Source organism: Corapipo altera, unplaced genomic scaffold, assembly GCF_003945725.1.
Source record: "Corapipo altera isolate COAL_440 unplaced genomic scaffold, ASM394572v1 73, whole genome shotgun sequence".
Lineage (NCBI taxonomy): Eukaryota > Metazoa > Chordata > Aves > Passeriformes > Pipridae > Corapipo > Corapipo altera.
This window is the reverse complement of record NW_020884957.1, coordinates 1,099,992-1,123,046: the sequence shown is the minus strand read 5'-3', so window position 1 is coordinate 1,123,046 and position 23,055 is coordinate 1,099,992. Positions and strand designations below refer to the sequence as shown.

At 36.3% G+C, this 23,055-nt stretch overlaps 1 protein-coding gene across 2 annotated transcripts in view; it reads left to right on the top strand.

Moving 5' to 3' along the window:
* The window catches only part of RETREG1 (reticulophagy regulator 1), a 60,936-nt gene that overhangs the window by 5,818 nt on the left and 32,063 nt on the right, over positions 1 to 23,055 (top strand). For both annotated transcript variants that reach the window (XM_027663779.1, XM_027663780.1), the window contains 2 exons: positions 8,102 to 8,208; positions 9,925 to 9,955. In XM_027663779.1, the coding sequence (XP_027519580.1) occupies positions 8,102 to 8,208; positions 9,925 to 9,955 (138 nt within the window). The remainder of the gene's footprint in view (positions 1 to 8,101; positions 8,209 to 9,924; positions 9,956 to 23,055) is intronic.

Genomic DNA, 23,055 nt, shown 5'->3' with positions numbered 1-23,055 from the left:
TAATTTTGCAATGTAACATTTTGTTATTAACTTAATCCTATTTCCCAGACCACCAATGTACTTCCAAATTTACCAGTTTATAAGCAAATTTATCTTTGGTGATCAAATGCAAAGCATTGCAAAGGTTTTTCTAATATTTTTTTCTTAGAGACTTGTACTTTTTTTTTTTTTTATTTAGACTTATTTTTAGTTTAAGAGTCGGTTTCTTGCAGTTGGGGTAGAGAGAATATGCAATTTGAATTCCTGTCTTGGGTGTTAACTTTAGTTAGTGTTGTCCTGCAGTCTTTGTCTTTTGCCTTGAAACCTGTGCACAGACCCCCTGGAGTACTACTCCTTCTACAGGTAGCAACAGTAGTTTAGATTTGTGGGAGTCTGTTTCTTAGGACAAAAGATTTATTTATTATTTAAAAATCTTTTTTTCCTAATAAGTTCTGGAAGGTTTTCTAAAGAACAGCTGATTTGATCTGTGCTTTCTGGCTGAACAAATATGATCCTAATCTTTTGAATGAAACCTGACAAATAAGCTCTTTGAATAAAAGGCTGATGGCTGAGTTTTCTTTGTCTTCACAAAGAAAGAATTAAAGAAAATAATGCAAGTTTTAGAATAATAATCATGCCTCTTCTGTTTGCGTTTTTAAATTTTTTATGTACTTAATGACAGAATTTTTAGACTTCTGGGCACTACCCAATGAAAAACTCTTCTCTAGTTGGCACATAGGTTGCAAATCAACTGCTCTGCAGTACTTCATTTTATTTTGGTTGAAATATCTTGGATATCTGGATTATTGGGTGGCATTCTTATTTAGAGAAAGAGCTAAAAAAAAAAGTACTTCTTCCTAATTTATGTCTTTACAGAAGCTTACACTTTTCTCCACTAAATTAGAAGTGATTTAAAACATTTTTAACGTACATATTTTTAAGAAGGATCCTATTACATCATTTCACAGGTTTTCAGGTAAACAGATACACAGCTATCTAGTTCAAGCTGCCAGGCACCCAGAGTGGTGGTGTGCATATTTTAAATTTGAATTAACATAAGATGTAGAGTAAGTGCATTTGAAATTATTTTATTCAACAAATTATGATTTTTGAAGGGCTGGGGAGGTTTTTCAGACAGCATTTATAAGTCTTTGTTTCTCGTAAAATTTTTGACAGCACACATCAATTGTCCTGCTTTTGGCTGGGAAGAACTTAGTTTTCTTCCTGATACAATGGTACAGCGCTGTGTTTTGGATTTAATGTGGGAATAATGTTGATAACACACTGATGTTTTACTTGTTGCTGAGCAGTTCTTACCCTAAGTCAAGGACTTTTCAGTTTCCCATTCTCTGCCAGTGCGCAGGTGCACAGGAAGTCAGGAGGGAGCATGGCCAGGACAACTGACCCAAATAGGCCAAAGGGGTATTCCATACCACGGTGTACCCAGTATGCAAAATGGGGGGGAGTTGGCCTGGAGCTCCCCATCACTGGTTGGATTGGGCTGGGCATTGGTCAGTGGGTGGTGAGCAGTGGCATTCTGCATCACTGGTCTTTCTCGGATTTTATTCCTCTCTCTCTTTTTGTTGTGTCACTTTTCATTTATAATTATTATTGTTATTGTTACTGCTGCTAACTTTACTTCAATTATTAAACTGTTCTTAACCCGTGACCTTTACTTTTTACCAGTTTACCTTCCCATCTCACCAGTGTGGGAGAAAAGTGAGCGAGCAGCTTAGTTGCCAGCTAGTATTATACCACAACACCAAGTGGTACTATAGGAACAACAGGAAATATACTGGATTACTGAGTTTTGGACTTCCAATGTGTTGAATACTTGAGGTTTGGATTTCAGTATTTGTAGATACTGCATTTTGGTATTTACAGAGGCTTAGTGTGAAAATCATTTACATTCATATAAATGTATCAAAGCAATTAATATAAAAGTTGTTAATTTAATAGACATAAAGAGTGGGATTAGCAAACCTGCTAATTTTTCATTAGGAATAGTTTTTCATTTAGAAGAGTCAGAGTTTTAAACTACTTGTAAATAAAATGTAGTTGAATATGTATTATTCCTTCTTGATTCAAAAGAGGGCAAACAAAATAATTGTGCCAGTGATCAGCAAGGGCATGAGCTTTCTGTTACTATCTTTGCCATGTATTTAAAAAATGCTCTTCGGGCAGTGCATTTCATGCTGTATTTAGAATAAAACTAACCCTCTTCCTCTTCCCCAGACCTCTTGCTTCAGCTAATCAGCAGAATTTGTTACAAGCAGACAGGTGTTGATCGCTGCAGCAGTAAGCATGGAAGAATGCCCTACATTCAGCTCCAAGCAGGAAACAGTTACTACCAGGAAGCAGTTACTACCACATCTTTTCCTTACATACGTACCTTCACTATAGATGTTTGTCTGAAATAGTATTGGGTTGTCCCTTGTAAGAGCAGAAGTAGACCTATCTCTAAAAATACCTTTGAAATTAGCAGATCAGTATTCTTAAAATGCACTAGAAATATTTGATCTATACAGGGAAGAGCCATTCTCTCTCTGGTTTATGTCATAGCCCAGTCTGGCTTACCTGTGTCTGGTGGAAAAAGAGTGGTCCTATAGAAAACTGTCTGGAAGGTGCCAGTAGATTTTTCACCTTATCATTTTATGATGAAACAAGTGTATACCAACCTTCACCATTTAGAACGCCACAGAATTACTCTGAAGAGTTTGGGCTCTGGTTTTGAGTTGCAAATATGTGTTTGTTGAGAGTGGAGCTTAAGTCCACAAATCATGCAGCCAGTAAATGTATCATAAAAGCTGAAGTAAAGCTCCATGCTCACATCTGTGTTATTCACAGCTTTCTTTTACTTGTGTGATTATGTCTGGAATTCATCTAAGGATAGATGGTTATTGAAAATCCATCTGCTAAGGCTTTCTAGAAATAACTAGCTCTGGCTGCTGATAGTCTAAATAATTTAATTTTTGATTAAATATTTTCATATGGTTTGTGTTTACAAAGTGCAGATCATTCATAGTTCTAGAATGTGTTGTAAAAAAAATACCTTCTCAACTAAAATGAGATAAATTTGTTTATTTAACTTTTAAAGAAATTAAAGACAGCCTTACCTGTATCTCATGAGTACAATTAAAAATAGCTTTTTGTCATGCCGTGTAAAAGTTCATTATGTTTACAGGCTGCAATACTGAATGATATCATTTACCTTTGAAATTTCCTAGCTGGCTTATGCCACTTGAATGCCTTTGTATAATCTGGTTTGTGCAGTTAATTATCCCACATGGTCTGTTCTGTGAGGTAGCTGCTTCTTGATACATCAAATCCAATGGATGATTTGTTATGTTAGTTAATATATCTTGCCAGCATTGATATATGGCCACCCCCTACTGGAGTAAAGCTGGAGAAATTACAAGGACAAGATACCTTGGGGTACTTTTCTATCTATAGGTCATGTGATATTAGGTAATATCACCTCCACGAGCAAGTAAAGGAGCCCTCTAACCAGATGAGGCCTGTGATGCTCCTCTGCTATGTACAGTCTTGCTTTTGCATTGGGATTTCATTTGTATTTTCTGTCCCATTTTTTTCTTTCCATCCGAACTTCCTAGCTATGGGAAGCTGGTCAAAAGGGTATTACTTTTTTTGCTCTTAGAGCATGATTCTTGAACTTAAACAACATTTTAGAAAAATATGGAAGTTGGCAAAATACTGAAAGAGTTACATTTGAATTTAGCTACTTCTGAATAGGCAGTAGAGGTTAACGGCAAGGCATATTTATTTGTGTGACATTAAAAATAAGGAAGCATAACTTGCTAAGCAGTTGAATTATGTAATTTAAGAAAATTATTTTCTACTACTTTATACATAGGAAGAAATGAAAGTGACTGAAATGCTGAAGAGAAGGTAGAGTAGTTTGCAGTGTAATTTCATAATGGTTGTGGGTTGTTTGGGGTTTTTTTCTGAGAAAATCTCAATACATGTATTATTTTAAAACCACAATAGAAAGAGTCCACCATTATACAGTCGATGCAATTCCACTTCTAATTGTGGAAGTTTTCAAGTTTTGACTCTTAATAGTGCAGTTTAGAATCACTTCTGTCCAGCTGCAGTATAACTATACCCAGAAACAGAAACTGTTATACCTCAAAGTTCTAAGGTCTTACTGAAAAGGATTTGCCAACCACTTCTAATAGACTAAAATAGTCATAGAATGAAGATATCATTCAGGTTGGTAGGGACTTTAGGAGGTCTCTAGTATGACTTACAGCCCAAAATAAAATCAACATTAATTCAGATCAGATTGCTCAGTGTTTTGTCTTGACAGCCTTCAAGGTTGAAAATTCCATGACCTCTGTGGGTAACCACTGCTTAATTATTCTAATATCCAATAGTTGGTAGCTCTCCTGTTTCATTTCCCAAAACTGTTTTTTCAGTCTTCCACAGTGGAGTTGAGTAGTAGACTTGGCTCCATCATGCTTGTATTCTTTCAACATAGAAGAACATAGGTTGGAAGGACAACAGCAGGTCAGCTAGTCTGACTTGATCATATGAGGTCCAGTTAGAACACGTTGCTTAGGTTCTTACACAATAAAGTTTTTGCAAATCATACTCCATAGTCTGCCACCTGCTTAGTGCTTCCAGTAGCTCTCTCACTGGACTGCTCTGTATGTTAACCAGAGGACACCCTTCACAGTGAGGCCACTTTTGCCATCAGTCCAGGGGAGAGGCTTTTCTTGCAGCCTCAAAGCCAGGTGGCTGTATCCCACCTCTGGAGCTGCATCTGAGTGAAGGCCTTTTCTATGCGGGGAGTGCCTGTTTCAGCCAGTGCTGGGGACTGAGTCCTGTGCCACCTCAGGACCATTTTTTTTGCAGTTCTGCACTGCCTTCAGCAGAGTTTCTTGCCCCCTTGCCATGCCAGCTGCCCTGTTAACTGCTGAAGTAATAATCTGAAATGGATCATTCTATACGTTGTTTTAACGCTCTCCTTCTTTAAAAAAACAAACAAACAACAACAACAAAACAAACAAACAAAACACAAACAAAAAACCAACCAAAAGCAAAACCAAAACAAGCAAAAAAACCCCACTAAAACCCCAAAAATACTACAGAATTCCATGGGGGAACAAAGGAACAAATCTTGGTTATGTGTCTTGTAATAGTTTTTACTTCCACATCACTTGCAGAAGAACTTAAACAATTTGAACTTGAGTCTGTTTTGGTTATTGCTTAAAAACAGGTGATGTTGAGTAAGCATACTCCTGTCTTCTACAAAACAGGAGTATTTTTGTGGAGTGAAAAAAGATTCTGGAGCCTTTCAGATTATCAGGTGTGTGTGGGTGGCTGTGTTAGAAGTACTTAAGAGTAAAGTCTGTTCTTTTTCTTAAAAAAAGAAGAGGAAAAAAATGCCCTAGCTCTTAATAATAAGCAAAAGTACCAGTGAAACCTTTTGTTAGTCTTGTTGCTATGCGTCATGTTGATAATTCCTAGAAGAATTTTGAATCCTGACACTGGTAGCAAAACAAGTGTTTTTCAGATCCCAGCATGTTGGACTAACCTTTTGAAAACGTTATGATAGATATATATGCCAAAAAAAGTACAAGGGGATGTTATCAGCTTTTCACCAGGATGGGCTTCAAGGGCATAGATCTGACATACAAAAGGCTTTTCTAATCTGTATTGCTGTGGCACCTGAGGGCTGACACACACTGGCTGTGAATAAATTCTTAAGAGATGGTCTTTCTTGCAAACATCAGAGTCTAGATGAAGAGTACTGAGGCAAGGGAGAAAGGACTGTGACAGCCAATAATGTTGAGGCATGGGAAGTCCAGTCAGAATAATTCAAAGCTCTCCAAATGAGTGAAGAACCCTTGTTTGGTGACTACAATAGCTGCTCCAAATAGATTACAGGTTTTTTCCTTAAAAGCTATGGAGCAGAAAGACTGCAGTATCAAGAATGTAGAATGACATGACTTGGAAGCATCTTTCAGAGAGGATGCTACCTTGCTAATCCTTGTTTGCTAATCCTTGTCCGCATTAGTGCAATTGTTTTTAACAGCAGGTGACAGCTGTGATTGCAGTGAAACTAGCAGTGCCGTTTAGTTGTGAGCATAAAATAGGTCAAACATGTTCTGTGCATTCTTTGAAAGATAGACTAAGCCTTCTTCCTAAACATCTGATCTTACTTTGAAAAGCTAGTAAAATGTGTGTGTACATACACACATACATGCACACATACATAAAATTTTGGTATTGATGTATTTCTTTGAGACCATTGAGGACTGGCCAGTGGTAATTGTTAAGTCAGGGCATACTGTGTGATTCTATAGAACATTCATGCACAAGCACCATGAAAAACCTACAGCATAGGTATGGTATTAAGCCTAAATAATTTAAAGGCTTGCATTTGTTATAAACTTCTGCTGCCTAGGAGTTGGATGAAAAATTCTTCACTTGATTTTTCCCGTACACTGTCACATCTCTTGCCTCAGCCCATTATCAGTAAATTAGGTAGGCTAAACAAAATCTTCAGTGCAGTTGAACTTAAAATCAAGGGGTTTTAATGCTGAATAAAATTACCTAGAAAAATAGTAGAACAACAGGATGCAAAGCTGTTAGGAATTTTGATTTAATGAGCTGTGATTGGGCAGCTTTGAAAGAGCTTACCTTGTAATAATTTTTCTCTGTAGTCCTCTGTTAGTTTTCTTGTGCTGGCTGAAATTATACAGGAGTGCAGGGTTTTTTTCATAGAATAGTCCTGTAATTTGAATTCTCCACAGATATAGAAACCCTTTATATTCAGGTAAAACTTTAAGAGTGAGCTTGTGTGTTTGCATGTATTGGAAATCACGTCCTGATCTGCTCAGGGCAAATAGGGATTTCTGTTAAATGTGAAAATTAGTGGCATGGACTCTTTTTTTTCTTTTTTTTCTTTTTTTTTTATGCAGCCTTGCTTTTTGAGGATTGCAAGGCATACTGGAACAGTTTTCTGCAACAGCAGTGTGTCCTGAGCTTGTGAGAAACATTAGGAAGTCAATTTTCTTTTTAAAAATCCAAGCGTCCTCAAAGGGTCTCTCTTGGCTTCCTCCATTGGCCATGCTTGCTACTCGTTTTCTCTTCCCTTCCCCCTCTTTCATGCAGAAAATCTCTACAGCACCAACTCATTGGTTGACCAGTTGCCCTGTTTTCAAATCTGAGAAGTTTCTTGGAAACGTCCCAGCTTTGTGTGATTCTGTTTCTGTTGGTATTCTCATTTGATCTAGTTCCTTGAACAGTGGCTTCTTACTGATTTTGGCGATCCTCAACTTTTTAAGTTAATTGCTTTTACTTTAAAAAAGATGTGAATTTGTTCATTATCTGTATTCAGATTTCTGATTTAAAGTGCTTGAAACAAGCTAATAAATACTTCCACTTATTTTATGTATTTAATTAAATTTTAATTCTTTTTCTGCCACACCCTTTTTTTTTGTCAGTTAAGATATTTGCCAGTAAAACAGATAGAAGAACTAATCTCCAAGCACACCTGGACAGTAAAGTCAACAGTGCATGAGATTATAACTCATATGTTCTGAATGTAGGTCTGTTTGACTTGACTAGATGTGTTCTAAAAAATTATGTAATGAAAAACAAAATTCACAAAAGCTTATTATGAAGACAATTTTGAATACAATGCCATGATACAGATTTACCTCATCTTTGTATTTGAAAGAATGATTTGTATAGAAATCATGTTTGAACACAGGCTCTGTAGGAAACACAAGAAAATGTTTAACCTTTTTTGTGTGCATTGTGCCAAGAGAATTTATGCTAATAAAACCATAATTAATTTAAAAGAAATGTTTTCTATGCAATAATTAAAATATTTTGTTTTCTATGCTCTGTGCTTAAATAAAAGTATACTACAAACTTAATGTATGTTTGATCATTGTATCTTTAAATGAGACTGTGTCATGCTTCAAGCTCTCAATGTTTGCTTCCCGTGGAAGGGTTGCAGGGGAAAACTAAATTCAATTAATGTAATCTCAGTTTATTTTTTTCAGTATTAGTAGCAGCTGTGAGTTTTCATATGCTGCCAATAAGTTTAAAAGTATTCAACATTTATTTCTTCTTGACATTCTAGGTTTCTTGCACTGACCTCTTGGAGAGTGTATCATCTAACTTCTCTCGTAATACTTGGAATGCTAATTCTTCAAATCATGAAGGATTTGGTATTCTCAAGGATAAAAGGTAAGACAGTGTACTGATAGAGTTCCATGCTTAAACACCTGCAGTTTGGAGCATGTTATTTCATTACTAAAGTCAGGTCAATGTTATGATTATTCTAAAAGTATTAGCTAATTTTAGAGAGGGATAATAGGTCTATGATGATCTATTACCATTTTCAATGAAGTTTTGCTGTATTTTATAGGAAGGGCATTAACAGATTTCTTTTAGCATTTGGATGAGTATAATTGGTATCACTGAACAATCATTCTTGTTTCTTAACTGCTAGGTCTGAAAATTAATTACAAAGTTTTCCTAAACATTCATACTTCTTCTGGCATTATTCTAATTTTAACATTGTTGGAAAGTTTAGGACATCCAATATAAATTGGTCACATTCGTAAACAGATAGAGAAATTACCTGTTTTAGCACAGTTGAAATAAGAAGCGAGCAGTACTTTTTTCTACTTTGTGTAGCGTTTAGTTTCCAATGTGTATAAAGTTTTACATGGATACAACCAGTTTTGAAAGTGATTTTACATTTGTTGGCTGGGCTGGTGTTTAGAGGTTGTTTGTTTGTTGTTTTTTTAATTCCCATCCTGTATTTTATTACCATCTTGCAAATTCTTTGAGAAAATGTTCATCACAAGTCTGTAATTTTCATTCTTAGGAAGATTTTTTTCAAGTGTCTTATTTTGCCTTTTGTTCAATGTTTGAAAAATCATCATAGTACAAAAGCAGGAAATAGATGTCAGAGAAGCATGGTATTTCTCTTTGATGTACTAACACGTCATTTCTGACTTCCAAAGCCTGTCGTTCCCTGCGAAGTTATGGCAATTATTTGCAGCCTTTTCTGAAGCATGATTTATTCTCATTGCCTTTTCTGGGAGTCTTGGTTACAGTAATTTTGTTTCCTGCTTGACCATTACAAGCTCAGAGGCCAAATTGTAAAGCTTAACAGAAATTAATTTTTTAGGCTCTGTGTTGCATAAATCACCACAAACATTGATTACCTCAGTAGTGGGAAGGTAATGATTTAGGTAAATTCACTCTTACCTGTAATTAATGTTTTTGTATTGACCCAATTCAAGATGCACCGCTCTCGTGTCTGTGTGATTATTTAACCATTCATTATAGAGATGAGGATAGGAAGACCTGTATTTCCCAGCTTACAGAATGATTATTTACTGTAACAATAATCTTTAATAATAATCTTTATCTTTGGTGTCATGATACACAGAGTTCAAGAACAATCAGGTTCTTGAAGTAACACGGTGGAAGTCTTGTGTTAGTGACTTGAAATCAATGAAGCGCCACTCCAAAAAGCAGAAAAAAGTTCTTCCCAAAGTAACACTTCTGTGTAGCTACTTCACACTTCTAGCCAACCACTAGATGGCAAGACTATTACAGATTCATAAGGAATGTAGAAAGTGGTTGACAGTGTGTAGATGTAGAGCATAAGTTACGCTGGTTATCTTCTTCATGACATCCTTCCACCTGGAAATGTAGCCATAGAAGATACTGATTTTTCCATTTATGTTTTTTACTGATATGTTAAGTTTACAGAAAGCAATTCAAGAACTGTTACTGTAAATTAAGATACCCTTCCTGTTTGACTGATACAGACATTTCCTTAGTAATTTTGTCTCAATTTTGAATGTTCCTGATGAATAAAGAAAAAAAATAATATTTTTTCTGGTTTAGTGCATGGTGTTTCATCTTACATTCCTACAATTGCAGGTGCAAAGCTTTGGAGGACCATCACTGGCAAGTAGGTATATTATTTTTAATACATTGGTTATTTAATACCTAATTTTTTTATAGTTAGTCTGAAATTAAAAAAAAAGGCTATTTTCCCTCTAATTACAACCAAATTATTTTGATCTTACCGTCTTTTCTAAGTTTTTTACTACTTGTTCATAGTTTTTAATAACTTATTTTTTTCCTGATTTGAGTTATATTAAAGTATATAGTAGCATATCAGAATACTTCTAGAAATGCTTTTCCTTACAGCAGGGTTATCATGCTTTGTGTTTTCTGGGAATTGGTGTTTTCTTTCAAGTAGGGAAAAATACTGTCTTGGTCAAGGAGGTAACTTTTAGAACTTCATTATACTAGTTCTGTTTAGAAGTAGATAAGATTGCTGGGATTTCCCTTTAAATCAGCACAAGTAATTGATCATAATAATTTCAAATAAACATTAGTTGATATCCATTTGAATAAAAATTAATTATTCTGAAATCTGTTGACTTGCCATTGACCTGTCTCAGGCAAATGTTTATATTGTTTTGTTAGAGTAGAGTATACGATTTATTTAATTTGCTGGCAGTATAATCAATGTCTCTACTTGATTTACAGACAATCCATTTGCAGAATAAAAGTGTGTACATTTAAGGTTTTATTCCTCTAAACAGACTGCCAGGAATTATTATATATCTGATGTCATTTGAAAGCTTATCCACTAGTACACTATTGTATTACACTCTGACACTGAAGAAACAGTAAAGTTGAAAAGGGGAAGATGCAGGGTTTTGTTCTCTGCCTAGAGATAGATACCTTTTCTAGAGATATGAAATATCTTCAGACCTTCTTATAAACATGAAGTGGAGCTATATGGAATTCGTGCCAGGTTAGGTCATGAACTGAGAAGCGTAAAATGCTTCTTTTACCATAGCTAGTGCTGCTTTGTGTATCTGTGTAGACTGTCAGTGCTTCAAAAATTTTAATTGAGAAGCCATTGCTATGGCACAGTAGATTAGTGTGATTTGTGTTTAGTTTCTTCCTCCTGTTCTTTGTGAGAGAACTTTACATAAAATTACTATCTTTTGGCGTTTTACATCTGAATTTGCCTGTCTGTTTATATTCAAGAAGAGGAAGGCAAAGAAAATTGCTTGTGGAGTGGAAGGAAACAGGTTTTTGACTGGCTTTTGTTTCTGTGAGAAATAATTCTGCAGTCTGAGACTAGTTTTTTCTCTTACTCCGTAATTCATCAGAAGAGTTGATTTTTGTGAAAAGGCTATAAACAGTACTTTAAATATCTTGGATTCAGTTTTTCATGTGTCCAGAATCTTGGACTTGATTTGTTGTTCTGTGGGAAGACAATGCAGAGAGTGGAAAAGAGAATTTGATGAGCTCACCATAGCTTATGCCATTGGGTAATATAGTACAAGTACTGCATGTCTCTGTGTGAAATAGTTTGCAATCGGTAGAACACAAGGTCAATCCATAAGTCCATCTAACCCAGTATCTGTTCTCTGAAGGCATGCAGCCAGGAGAAACATGACCTTGGGTAGCGTATAAAAGCAGGACAAGCTTGCAAGGTACTTCCTCTGGTGTACTTTCCCAGCAGCTTCCAGTTGCACCTTCCTCCCCACCCCCATCCCAAGCTGTTCTAAGTGGACTGTCAGTGAATTTGTCTCATTGCTTTTGTTCTTAAAAACTTTTGCTATTTACAACATCCTGTAGCCCAGATATCCACAGCTGAACCACGAACTTTGTGAACAGTCTTCTGTTTGTTTACTGCTTATATAATAGTTTCTTAATCTCTTCCTACATTTTTTTTCACATTGGAAGAGATACTGAGCAATCATTCTCTATTAATATTCTTCAACAAGCTTCTATCCTTTCCCATTTAGTTCATGACTACTTAATTGTTCCTAAAATAGAAGTTCTCCATAGTTTTTATGTCTTTATTGTGCTTTTCTGCACTTTTCTTCCATTTCTGTTATCCTTTTTGTCAGGGGGACAGACTTACAAATAGCATTCAGGGACACCCTTAGACTATATGTCAGCACAAGAATGCCCTCTCTTCTTTTCATGATAAACCCCGATGTATGATTGACTTTTTTAGCCTCTACTGAGCTCTGAATTGATGTTTCCATCGTTTCAAGATTATGTTCCTGAGTAGTAAAGATCAGCTTAAAGCCCATGCGACTTTAAGAGGGTTTTTTAAACTCTGAGAATCTCTTCTTGCTTCATCTGCCTTTTTGCAAGCAAATCACATGATAATTGATTAAAGTTATGCAGTTCCTTGCAACCGGTCCCTGTCTTTACCAGAATAATTCCTCTCATATCCCATTACTTCTCATACTCCATAAGAGCAATTGATAAGAGAGCTTGTTGAAAGCCTTCTCAGAAATCCAGATGAATTTTTATGGCCATCAGTGTTTGTCTGCAACAAGCAGGTTGACTCTTTGAAAGGACCTGCATGTCCTTTATTAGTTTTCCTGACGGTTTGCACAGAGCAGAGATGAGTCTTTAGTGATTTGTAGTTCTATGGCTCTTGAGCACCTTCTCTGAAAATAGATGTTGCTTTAGACACTTCACAGCCCTCTGGTGTGAAGGCAGCTTTAAGAGAGGTTGTTTAACATAAATGAAATTTCAACTGTTTCACCCTAGCTTTCATTTATAACTTTTATAAGTTCCCATAAAGACTTTGCATTTGTTTACACTGTGAGTGGGTGTTTGGATTTCTTTTTTTTCTTTTCTTTCTGAATGCTAACATAAATGTGCCTGTTGATCGTATTGAAATTGGAAGAACTGCTGTAAGATGTTGAGGCTGGGTGTGTGGTTGCTTTTCATTTTACTCAGAACTGTATATGAAAAGCTGTCTTCAGGTTATCATATGTGAGCAAGATGTGCCAAGTGTATCCCCATACTCTCTGTTTACAAAAAACGCTACTCAGCAGAAAATCACCTGCTCTTAGATAACATACAGAGAAGAAATTTAGTAGATCTGTGGTACTTGCAAGGAGAGGCAGTGCCTACTCTAATAAATTTCTATTCTAATAAATTAAACATGTTTATGATTTTTCTTGAGCATCATGGCCCCAGGCACAAAACACCTGCATCCATAGAATTTAACTGCCTTACATTCCATATGGAATGGCCCTGTGCAGGCAGGAAGGGATTCCTGGTCTATGTCAACTTTGTAACTACCTCGAGTTGTTTTGGAAAGTGCCTAGTTGGTGTGTGCCAAAACTGTGCTAAGAGCTATTTCAATGATTCAACTGCATAACTAGTGCCTGACAGCATTGCCACACACAGTTTGGTTTTTTTTAAACAGACATAGTCAGAAAGTAACAAATTATCTGAACCGACTCCTCTCCTGCCTTACCTTTGCGTTATTCTGGTTTTGAAAATTAGTATCAGTCAGTCACTATTGCACTATGACGTTTGATAAATGGTGGCATAGTTGGCATGTATTTAGTAGTGAAATTGTATCCTTTGTGCTATTATTTTTGGAAGTAAAATGTGTTGATAATTGGAGGATGAATGACTGATTATCACTGTTCTGCAACTTGTATTTTTTCAACATTCACCTGCATTGTGTATCTCTCCTACTGCACATACACTCCAAGTACCAGAAATCAAAGTACTTCAATGAAGGTGCTGTTAATTTGTGGCACCTGTTTTCAGTCCTCCTTGGTCTTAGTTGAGCACTGCTGACTAGTTAGAGCAAGCATAGCCTCCTTTCTTTTTCAATGCCATCGTTTAAATGCAGAATGCTAGTTGTCTCCCATGTAAAATGTGTATATATAAGAAGACCTGTGCTTCTATTTCTAATGGAGTCATTTACTACTATTTTAAGTTTAAAATTTTCAAACTGAAGCAAGATCTCATCCTGAACCTTCCTCAGTTGAAGCAGGCTCCTGTAGCACCTGTTTTTTTCCCCTTAATCTTCTTCTGTTTCTGAGGAACTCCTGTGCTGATATCTTGCCTTTTAAAAAAGGGTTAAAGGAACAGTGGAAAAGGTCACTTGTTAAATTACTCTTTTTCACTAAAAAGCTGTTTTATGTCTCCATATCCTACTAAGACTTATTTGAAACCTGATGCTTCTCTAGTTAGTAGACTCATTAGAATATGCACAGGACTTGTGGCACACATTCATTTCTTGTGTGGTCAAACTTAAGAAGGTCAAATTAATATTAATTCAAAATTATCCTTTTATAGCAAGCCTAAAATAATCAATTGCAGCCTGAGAAGAGACTAAGCAACAGTCCTTTAAAATGGCCATCAAAAAGTGACTGAAGAGAATAAGACAGAAAAAAAGGAGCTAGTGCAGCTGACAGCTCTGCATAGATAGTTTTCAGTCCCTCACTATGTTTTATCATTTTCTTCAACTAAAACTACTGATTTCTAGGAAGAACCTTTCCTGACCAGTGGTGGTGTTAGGCTCTGTACTGGCACTAGTGGCTGCATCAGCTGCACAGTCTGCAACAGGTGTGCAGTACTTACTACATTATTATACACTAAACATTTTGGATATCATTCTTTAGGCCATGAAAATAAGTCCTGAAACAGTTCTCCTGGCCTCATAGTTTGAAAGAAAGTCTTTTTATTGCCAGAGCGGGGTTTTCCTCCCAGGGAGACTTGCGTGCTCTCCTGTGGTCCCAATAAGAGGGAAAAATAAGGAGGTGCAGCACCATGAACAGCATGTCTTCTTCACTGCTGCTCATATAATCAGATCAATCAAGATTTAGACTTCTGTAAGAAGAAACAGGAACATTACAAGACAAAAAGGACTCTCCTTTGACTGCTGCTCATGGCTACAATGTAGAAGCTGAGTCTTGCCACAACATGCTGATGTACCAGTCCACAGCAATAACTGCAGGGCATGGGGACTAGATTTATTTACCTCTTTGTGTATGTAACCAGTTTCTCTGAAATGAGTCTCAGGCACAAGTGTGATTGTGTATTCAGATCACTCTTGAGACATCAAGGATATACTCCTTAATCATATCTCAAAAAAAAAAAAAATCTCCTGTCCTTCAGAGTGTTGCAAGAGATTTCTTTGCGGATGGGTGGATTAGGAATTAAGAGGTCTTTTTCCATTAGGAACTCCAAACAGGATCAAGGTTGTAATGGGAGCATTTCTCTTTTATGTTTGTTAATCCATTTCCTTGATGTTGTAGATAGGAACAAAGCTCATGTAAGCCAAGGCCTGTCATGTGGGCCAGTCAATACCAAAACATGGCACTATTGGTACCAGTTTCTATTGCACAGTCCCTTAGTATTGTTTTGGTCATGCGGACGAGATCCATTCTTCACATGGCCCTACAGAACTGCATGAAATCTGGTAACAGACTGAATTAAAAACTTGCTATTGACCTACAGCAAGGCAGAGGGCAGAATAAAGTCTGAGAAGATAAACAGATAAAAATAGGCTTCAAAGAGCAAATATTTCCTTCTTCGCTTATTTCACTTTGATCTGAAGGCATCTAGTATCCTCAAAGAGTTCCACTCTTGTCATTTCATAGTGTTTGCTGTTCTGTTCATTTCAGCTCGTATATTCATATGTTTGTGTTGGAATATATATATATAATGTGGCTGAGTAACATACCTCAAATAATTCTACTTTAAAATATGGTTCTTCCAAATGCTCTTAATATAAAAAAGTGGTTGTAGTCCTTCAGAAAGTGGATGCATACTTGTGGAAAGCGAATGGAAACTGAGTTTTATTTGCAGTTTAAACCTATATTTTATTTTTTCAGTAGCCACTGTACTGTTCAAATACCAAATTGTAGTGTAATTTTTCTTCGTTTTATGTAATGCATTGTCACAACTCAGCTAGTCATATGCACGATGGGTTTTTTTTCCAAATTACAAAGGCACTTTATACAAAAATGATCAAACCTTCTGCACATTGCAGAAAGAATTGTCTCCATTGCAAAAACTTCTTGATGCTTCATTTTTTTCATTTTATTTTTTTATATCATGTGACTTCATTCTTGCTTTGTGGCTAGTTATTTCCAAACTGTTAACTCACTTCTCAAGTAATGTGTTCTCCAGGGTTTGTTTTTTTATATTGATAAATGATGAAATCAGCATTCAGGTAAAGTTTTGTGTATTCATTTTCTTACAGGAACAAAAAATAATACTCAGTAGAAATGCTGTAACTTTGGCAAAAGTGTCAAATGTAGTCTGAAGACTGTTTGATACATTTTAGTATACACTTACAGAGAAAGGCTGGTGGTTGGTTGCTTCTTTTTTGTGTCAGAGGAGGGGAAATGAAGGAGATGGCACAGCCTTTGTAGGTGTCATATATCTCACTGGTAGAAACAGTTGGTTTGTAGCGCATATAACCAATTTCTTCTCACAGAGGGTCATTTGCAATCTTTTGAAGTCAGGCCTTCTATCTGTGGTTCTTTAGTAATTTGGTTGTAGCGCAATTCTTCCTTAACCATCACAGTGCATTTTCTCTCTTCCTTGTCCCCAAAAGCTCAGCTCACCTTTCAGTATGGGAGGTGCACAGAAGAGATGAGGAGAAAATGCTGAAATGGTCCATCCTCTTTACAATCATCAGATGAATACTCCTCTTTCTGTAAGCCTTATTTGCCTTCTGTCCCTATTAGTTAAATATGAAGGTTAAGTATTATCTTGGCTGCAAGAAAAGAGTAACTTCTGAAGAAGTAAGGGCGGAAACAAAGGACCAGCAGAATTTTTTAACTGTTTTTATACAAGGATATATTCCATCAGCCCTATTATATTTTCACAAACTGTCATAATTCATGTTTGAGTATCTGTGTTGCTTTCCAAGCATGGTGGTCAAACTGAGGTCTTACCAGTATCATGTAAAAGAGATGACTTGTGTTGTATATGGTAAATGTCTTGTAAATACATTCCAGGCATAGATGTATTTTTTTTTTAAGACTTTCAAATAACGCAGGTAGCTTATATTTTGTTGGAAACATTCTTCTTTTTCACTGCGCTGCTTGTGTAGTAAGTTGTTTCCCATTTTGCATTCGTGCACTTGGCCTGTCAAATATAGTATGTCCCTGATGAATTTGGGTAGTAGATTGCTTCATGCCATTTTCCAATCTGAGCTATGCTTAGAACCGTTGGATTCTATCCTTTACAGTGTCTGCCACTCTTCCCAGAGTATTGCTACTGACTCATCCAAAGGATTAGTGCAGATACTGAATGAAAATGCTGAGGACATACTGTTCTCAAATAATGAGACACTTCTAATACCTTGCCCTTTGGTATAGCTTTTCAATTAAATGTGAAGTTACTTTATGGGGATTGCATATATGTCATAATTTTACAGTCTGCTATTGAGTCCTATAGTAAAATTCCAAAAGCATTGCAACAGTTGAGATGGATGCTTCCATTTTTTCTTCAGGACAGGCTGTTTACTTTTCTAAAAGAAATATGCCTTCTTTTTTACTTTTTTGGATACTGAATAATCCTCATTGACTGCTTTAACAGCTTCTCAGCTGTGCCACTAATTTGCTTAGTATGTCTCCAAGTGTCCAAGTGAGAGCAGTTGATCTGAAGTTGCTTAGATAGCACTTTTTTTTCTAGTTTAAACTTTATACATCATAATTCTTAGAGAAATTTATTACTCTCTTAATTGTCCCACAATCCTGTCCTTTCCTCTAGCCCATTGGTTAGTTGTGATCAAAACTATCCAGAATTATTTTAAACTTTTTAGTCTATTTAGAGAGCTCTGAAACAATTCCATATTGTATATTTTGGGTTTGCAGTACTGAGATACTAGGGAATCATTTAGAAGATCTCTGTTGTGTACATCTGAGAATTTTTTTTCTTCCATTCTTCTGATAACAGAAGTGTTCTTACAGAAATATCTAATCAAAATTTCAAGATGCAGAAGAACACCTCACATAGTCTGATTTTGACAGTTGTTATTTGATCTTGCTATCTCCTAGGCAATTTCAGTAATCTTTTCTAAGCATATTATTTGAAAGTTTGTGCTTGTGTGTATTCTGTTTGTATCTTCTCAGGTATAAACAAATTTCAAGTCAGATGGAGTAATTTCATTAAACAGCTCAAGGTGATTTCATGTGAAGGCTTCAAAATTTGCTTATACTTAGCATTATGATTGGACTCGATGATATCTTAAAAGCCTTTTGCAACATAAATGATTCTGTGATTTCACCAGTTTGCCTCCATGTTGGAAAAAGGGTCATCTGGGCACTGTGAGACATGTATTTTTACTATGTTTAAATAAACTAGGTTTGAAATACTTTTTTTTTTTTTAATACCTTGTTCAGGTGAAGTCACTGCATCCATGATTAAATGTGTGAAATAAATACCTGACATAAGTGCAGTCTTTGCAAACTGCAGGGTATGCTGCTTCCTGTGCAAAAGTGACTCAGTAATTAATTTCCTTTGTTACTCATTGGTAAAAATTAAATGCTACACTCAGTCCAAAAATGCTAGCCCTGTGATGATAGGAGGATGGAAATACAGCCTTTGTTCGTCATCTTTTGTTTAAACATAAGGCATTTTTTCTTCAGCACTTTTCAACATATCCTAAAGTCTGCTCTATTCCATGTTTAATATTTTGAAGGATGGAGCTACAGTCATGGTTCAGTTATTCGTGAGAGTGTTGTTTCTAGATCCAGTGTCAGAAATGCAGTTCAGTTAAAGGTGTCTGTGAGTGCAGGCAGGTGGATTTGTCCCTTGTGAACAACACATAGGAACTGCTAATTCTGAGCTGACCCAGTTCTGATAGCTCTGTGTCACGCTTGCTGGCATGTCACCTACTAACCATATTGTCATCACTGGGGAAAAAATAAAACTCCCCACTGCTGCCTACCATCGCCTTGGTTGCCTCACATATTTTTTATCACTATGTTTATTGTTTGATAAAATGGTTCTTTTGGTCACAGTACTATTTAAATACTAAGTATGAGATATGTAGAATTGCAGGTATTTGGGGATTTTTTTAGTTCAGCTTGTTTCCAGCACTAAGAAAAAACCCAGCTTCTGGAAGCTGATGGAGTTGAAAGGAAAGAGATAAAGCAAATACAGAAAATTCCATGGAGGAGGTGGGTGGAGAAACGAACCAGATTCACAGTGAGGAAATTGCCAGAATGGTTAGTATTACTGTGGAGCTCTCCCATGCCACTTGTCCCTTTTTCAGCTTTGCACCTAGCTCAGGCAGGGACTGCATTTGAATTTGCTGCTTTGTACAGTGTGGTTGCATGCTGTTTGCCAAGTTTTCCCAGCTTTCAGCAAGGGAGTTTGGAGGTGTCCTTCACTTCTTAATGTTTCATGTTTCTTACTGATACAGCAGTATTGACACCAGTATTTTTCACCAACTGAGATAAAGCTTTAGAAGTCTTAATTGCAGGGAAAAAACCCCATATTCTTTTGTGTTGAGATGCGCACTGCACCTTGGTCATACAACAAAAGCTACAAGCTTCTCTTAAAGTACTCACCTATCCCATCTTCACGGGTTGATTTCTTGAGTCTGTGAATGTAACGGGTTCAAAAAGACTAAAAAGATCCCAGGTTTGGGAGAAGAAACTGGAATACTTTATTCAACGCGCAAAGCGCTTATTTAAGGGTCTCGGGGGCCTAACATGCTAATAAGGAGGCCAGTTTATGCCAAGTAGGGGAATCCTTCCAGTAGCAGGGGTGACATAAGGGGAAAAAGGGATTTACATTTCTCGGATACAGTATTTACATTTGGGGGAAAAGAATTGATATTTCGAGTAAGCAGTATTACATTGGGGTAGAATGGTCGGCTTTTCCCGAAATAAGGATTACACAAGGAGGGGAGAAAACAATGAGGCTTTTGCATGAACCAGTAGCATCACAGCAGATCTGCCTTATCCTGCTGGGGGAGACAGGACAGTCTGCACGAATGAACGTCAGTGGATTGTGTCTGGTCTTTTAGATGGTGGGTTTTTCTCCAGCCCCTGTGGCCCAAGGCTTCTGGCTCAAGCCCATCCAGCCCCTTCCTAATGATAGCTGAAGTTCAACTCTTACATGTGAACATCTCTATAGAGAATATCTGTCTGAAAAACTGCAGAGGAATTGTGCTGGTACCATCCATCTCAGATCACTTTTTCTGTCTCTCTTCAGGGACCCCTCCTGAATCAAGCAATCAATCTTTGCTTGTTGTGGGGTGCAGCACCCCCACAGAGAGTATCAAATGAATTAAAAGAAAAGGGGCAATCTTTGGTTACTTCCTAAATCTAATAAAATCTTGTTTTCTGACTATTTTTGAGCAGATCAGCTTTTTTATGCTAACTATAGCATTTGTTATTCTTTCCCTATTTACTTTTCAAAGTTGCTTGGAAATTGTCATATACTGGCAGGCATACTTATATATCATTGTCAATTCTGAATATTACTACACTTTCAGTATAAAGCCCTTGCTTTGTTTCTTTTTTTTTTTACTTTTTTCAATTAACAAATTCTTTATTATAAATAGCACGCTTCAGAGGCAGGGTGTAGAAGAGTATACTCTTAATTACGCTGCCAGCCTGAATAGCATTACAAGAAAACCTGTCCAGGGATGTGATTGACAGATATTTCGCCAATAAGAAAGTGAAACTTGGAATCAAATGTACATGGTAGAAAGTGACAAAACCCCCTCATATCTTAAATAAAGACCCTTCTAGTTGAAGGATCCAAGAGGTTTGGACATACTGTTATAAACTGTCAGGCAAAAAGTAATGTAATTTACTTAAACTCATGTGTTGAACTTAGTAGGTTCAAGTTATGAACTGCCTCTTGAAAGGTCACAACAGCCTTCCCATCTGGCTCAGAGAGGGAAAGATGACTTGGATGCAGTCACGTCATTCTGAATGGAGCAAATGGTCACTCCCTGCCTCTGTCAGCTCTCACCTTGAATATTTATCCATAATCCATAAAGACTTTTGAACAAGTATTCAGTGTGCTGGGATTTTCTAATTTATGGTGGGAATCCATACGTTTTGCAATTTGTAGTTGTGACTGTGCAGAAGTAGCTGCATATCAGTACAGTAGAACTGACATTAGATTACTGAGTGGAGTGCAATCTTTAATTCCTTATTTTCAAGTGGAGATACAGTATTCCAAGGCTTTACAGACAACATTAATTGGAAAAAGTCAGTTCCTTCTAAAGCATGTCTCTTCTTTTTTCTAGGGCAATTCTCAGAGTTAACAGGGCTATCTTCTAGTTTAAAGACTTGAGAAAGCTTAGGCAGACTTAGTAAAATGTCTAGACAGTTGAGCCTTAGCTGCATATTGTTGTAATTTTGAAATGGTTAAAAAGCAATAGTTCTTTTTTTAGGGTACCAAGGTACCAAACCCTGTTAAAGAGAACAGAAACATGACTTACAGTTGAAACATCCTTTTTCTAACTCTTTGTAGGGTTATACCATACAATAAATGTACTGCCTAGTTACAGAGCAGCCTGTCTGATTGCCACAGAGCTATTGGGTATGTTTGCTTGCCTCAGAGATTTGTTCAGCTTGCAAATGTGATGTTCATATTTTTCACTTTTTTTATATATTTTTAAATGTTCATTATTAGCAAATGAGGTGGATTATGTCAAATTATTATTGATGCCTAAACTAGCACAATATTGTTGCAAACAAGTACCAGACAGATCATGAGTAGAGGAAGATTGCATTTCTGATCAGCATGAAACTTCGAATGTAATGGCAGATCTCAAATTGCTCATTGGGAGAGAAGTTCACAAAGCTGACCTTTTCAAAGGGTAGAGAGTAAATTTAAGTGGAAAGATTAATGTTAAAATGGTCATGTCCTGTTCGCTATGTTTGTTCCATTGCACATGTAATATTTTTGCCATTAGTATTTTTATTCTATTCTTACCACTTTCCATTTTAACAGTTGAACAACTGTGAGAGATAACTTACAATCCTAAAGTCATTTGACTTGTCATCTTAAAGGGTATTTATAAACTATAGCATTCAGGGAGCCCCCAGTGTTACTTTAAATAGAGAGACTGCTTTTAGGATTAAGAAGAAAACCAGACTGTTTCATTTTGAAATGGCTTTTCTTAAGCAGAACTGTAATGATGGCTGATTTAAAACTCCATAAAAACAGGTAGCAAGCCTAACCATATTCTGTATTTTTGCATTATCACTGAAGACTGCATGAAAAGAAAATGGTATGGCTTATGCTAAACATGTGAAAAAGATGGTTTTCTCCTGCAAGTACAAGTAGCTTTATCCTCTTTTAATATTGGTCTATATTAACTGTTTCCTGTAGGCAGAAATGCCGCTTTTGTTATTTTAATTGTATTGAGAAGAGTAGGGTTTGTTCCACATGAAAAAAAAAATTAAAAAAAAGAGATGTGGGTGTCTTAACAGCCTATTGACTTAATTTCTGTCACGTTTTCAAATTCTGAACAATTTATACAGGATAATGGAAATTTGAGGGTAATAAGACGGAAAAAGAAACAAGCGATTTCAGTTAGAGAACTTGATAAGAGAAGCAAGAAATATTTGTGATTAATGAAACAAGGTGTTTAGAAATATATACTAGTTATTGACATGGACAGGAGAGGACATTATTGCTTGCAATCTTTAAAATTATGATAGTCAGGAGAAAGATCAGAATAAGTCGATTTGAGGTTCTGTGATAGTCAAGTTGTTACCTTTAATTGCATCTGATTTGCTAAATACAAAAAATACAAGCATTAGATTACAAAGTGCATGATGGAAATTATTTACAGGGGGCACAAGAACCTATAATCATAATCTTTTTTTTTTTAATGTTGCAGACGTCTGGGTGGTTGTAACATGTGAGGGTGTGCTTCCCAGTGCAACATCTGATTAGTTACTAATTTAGTAAGGAATGTCCTGGCACAGTTTTGTTGAAGCATGTGAGCCTATCAGCAGAATAACATATTATATTCTTTTACTCAACATACAGTTGAGTAAAACAGCTCAGCTGTTTTGAAACAAACATGACGGTATTCCTTCCCTGAGTCTCCTTTTTTCCTCGTATTTCTTACTGGCAGAAGAAATGTTGCATGTTTACCTACTAAAATATATTTCATGCCTTCATTTTTTTTAATTAATATTCCAAATATTTTAGAGTCTAAATAACACTCCGGATCAGTTCTATAAAGCTATAAGTCATTTATTTTTACACTGAGGA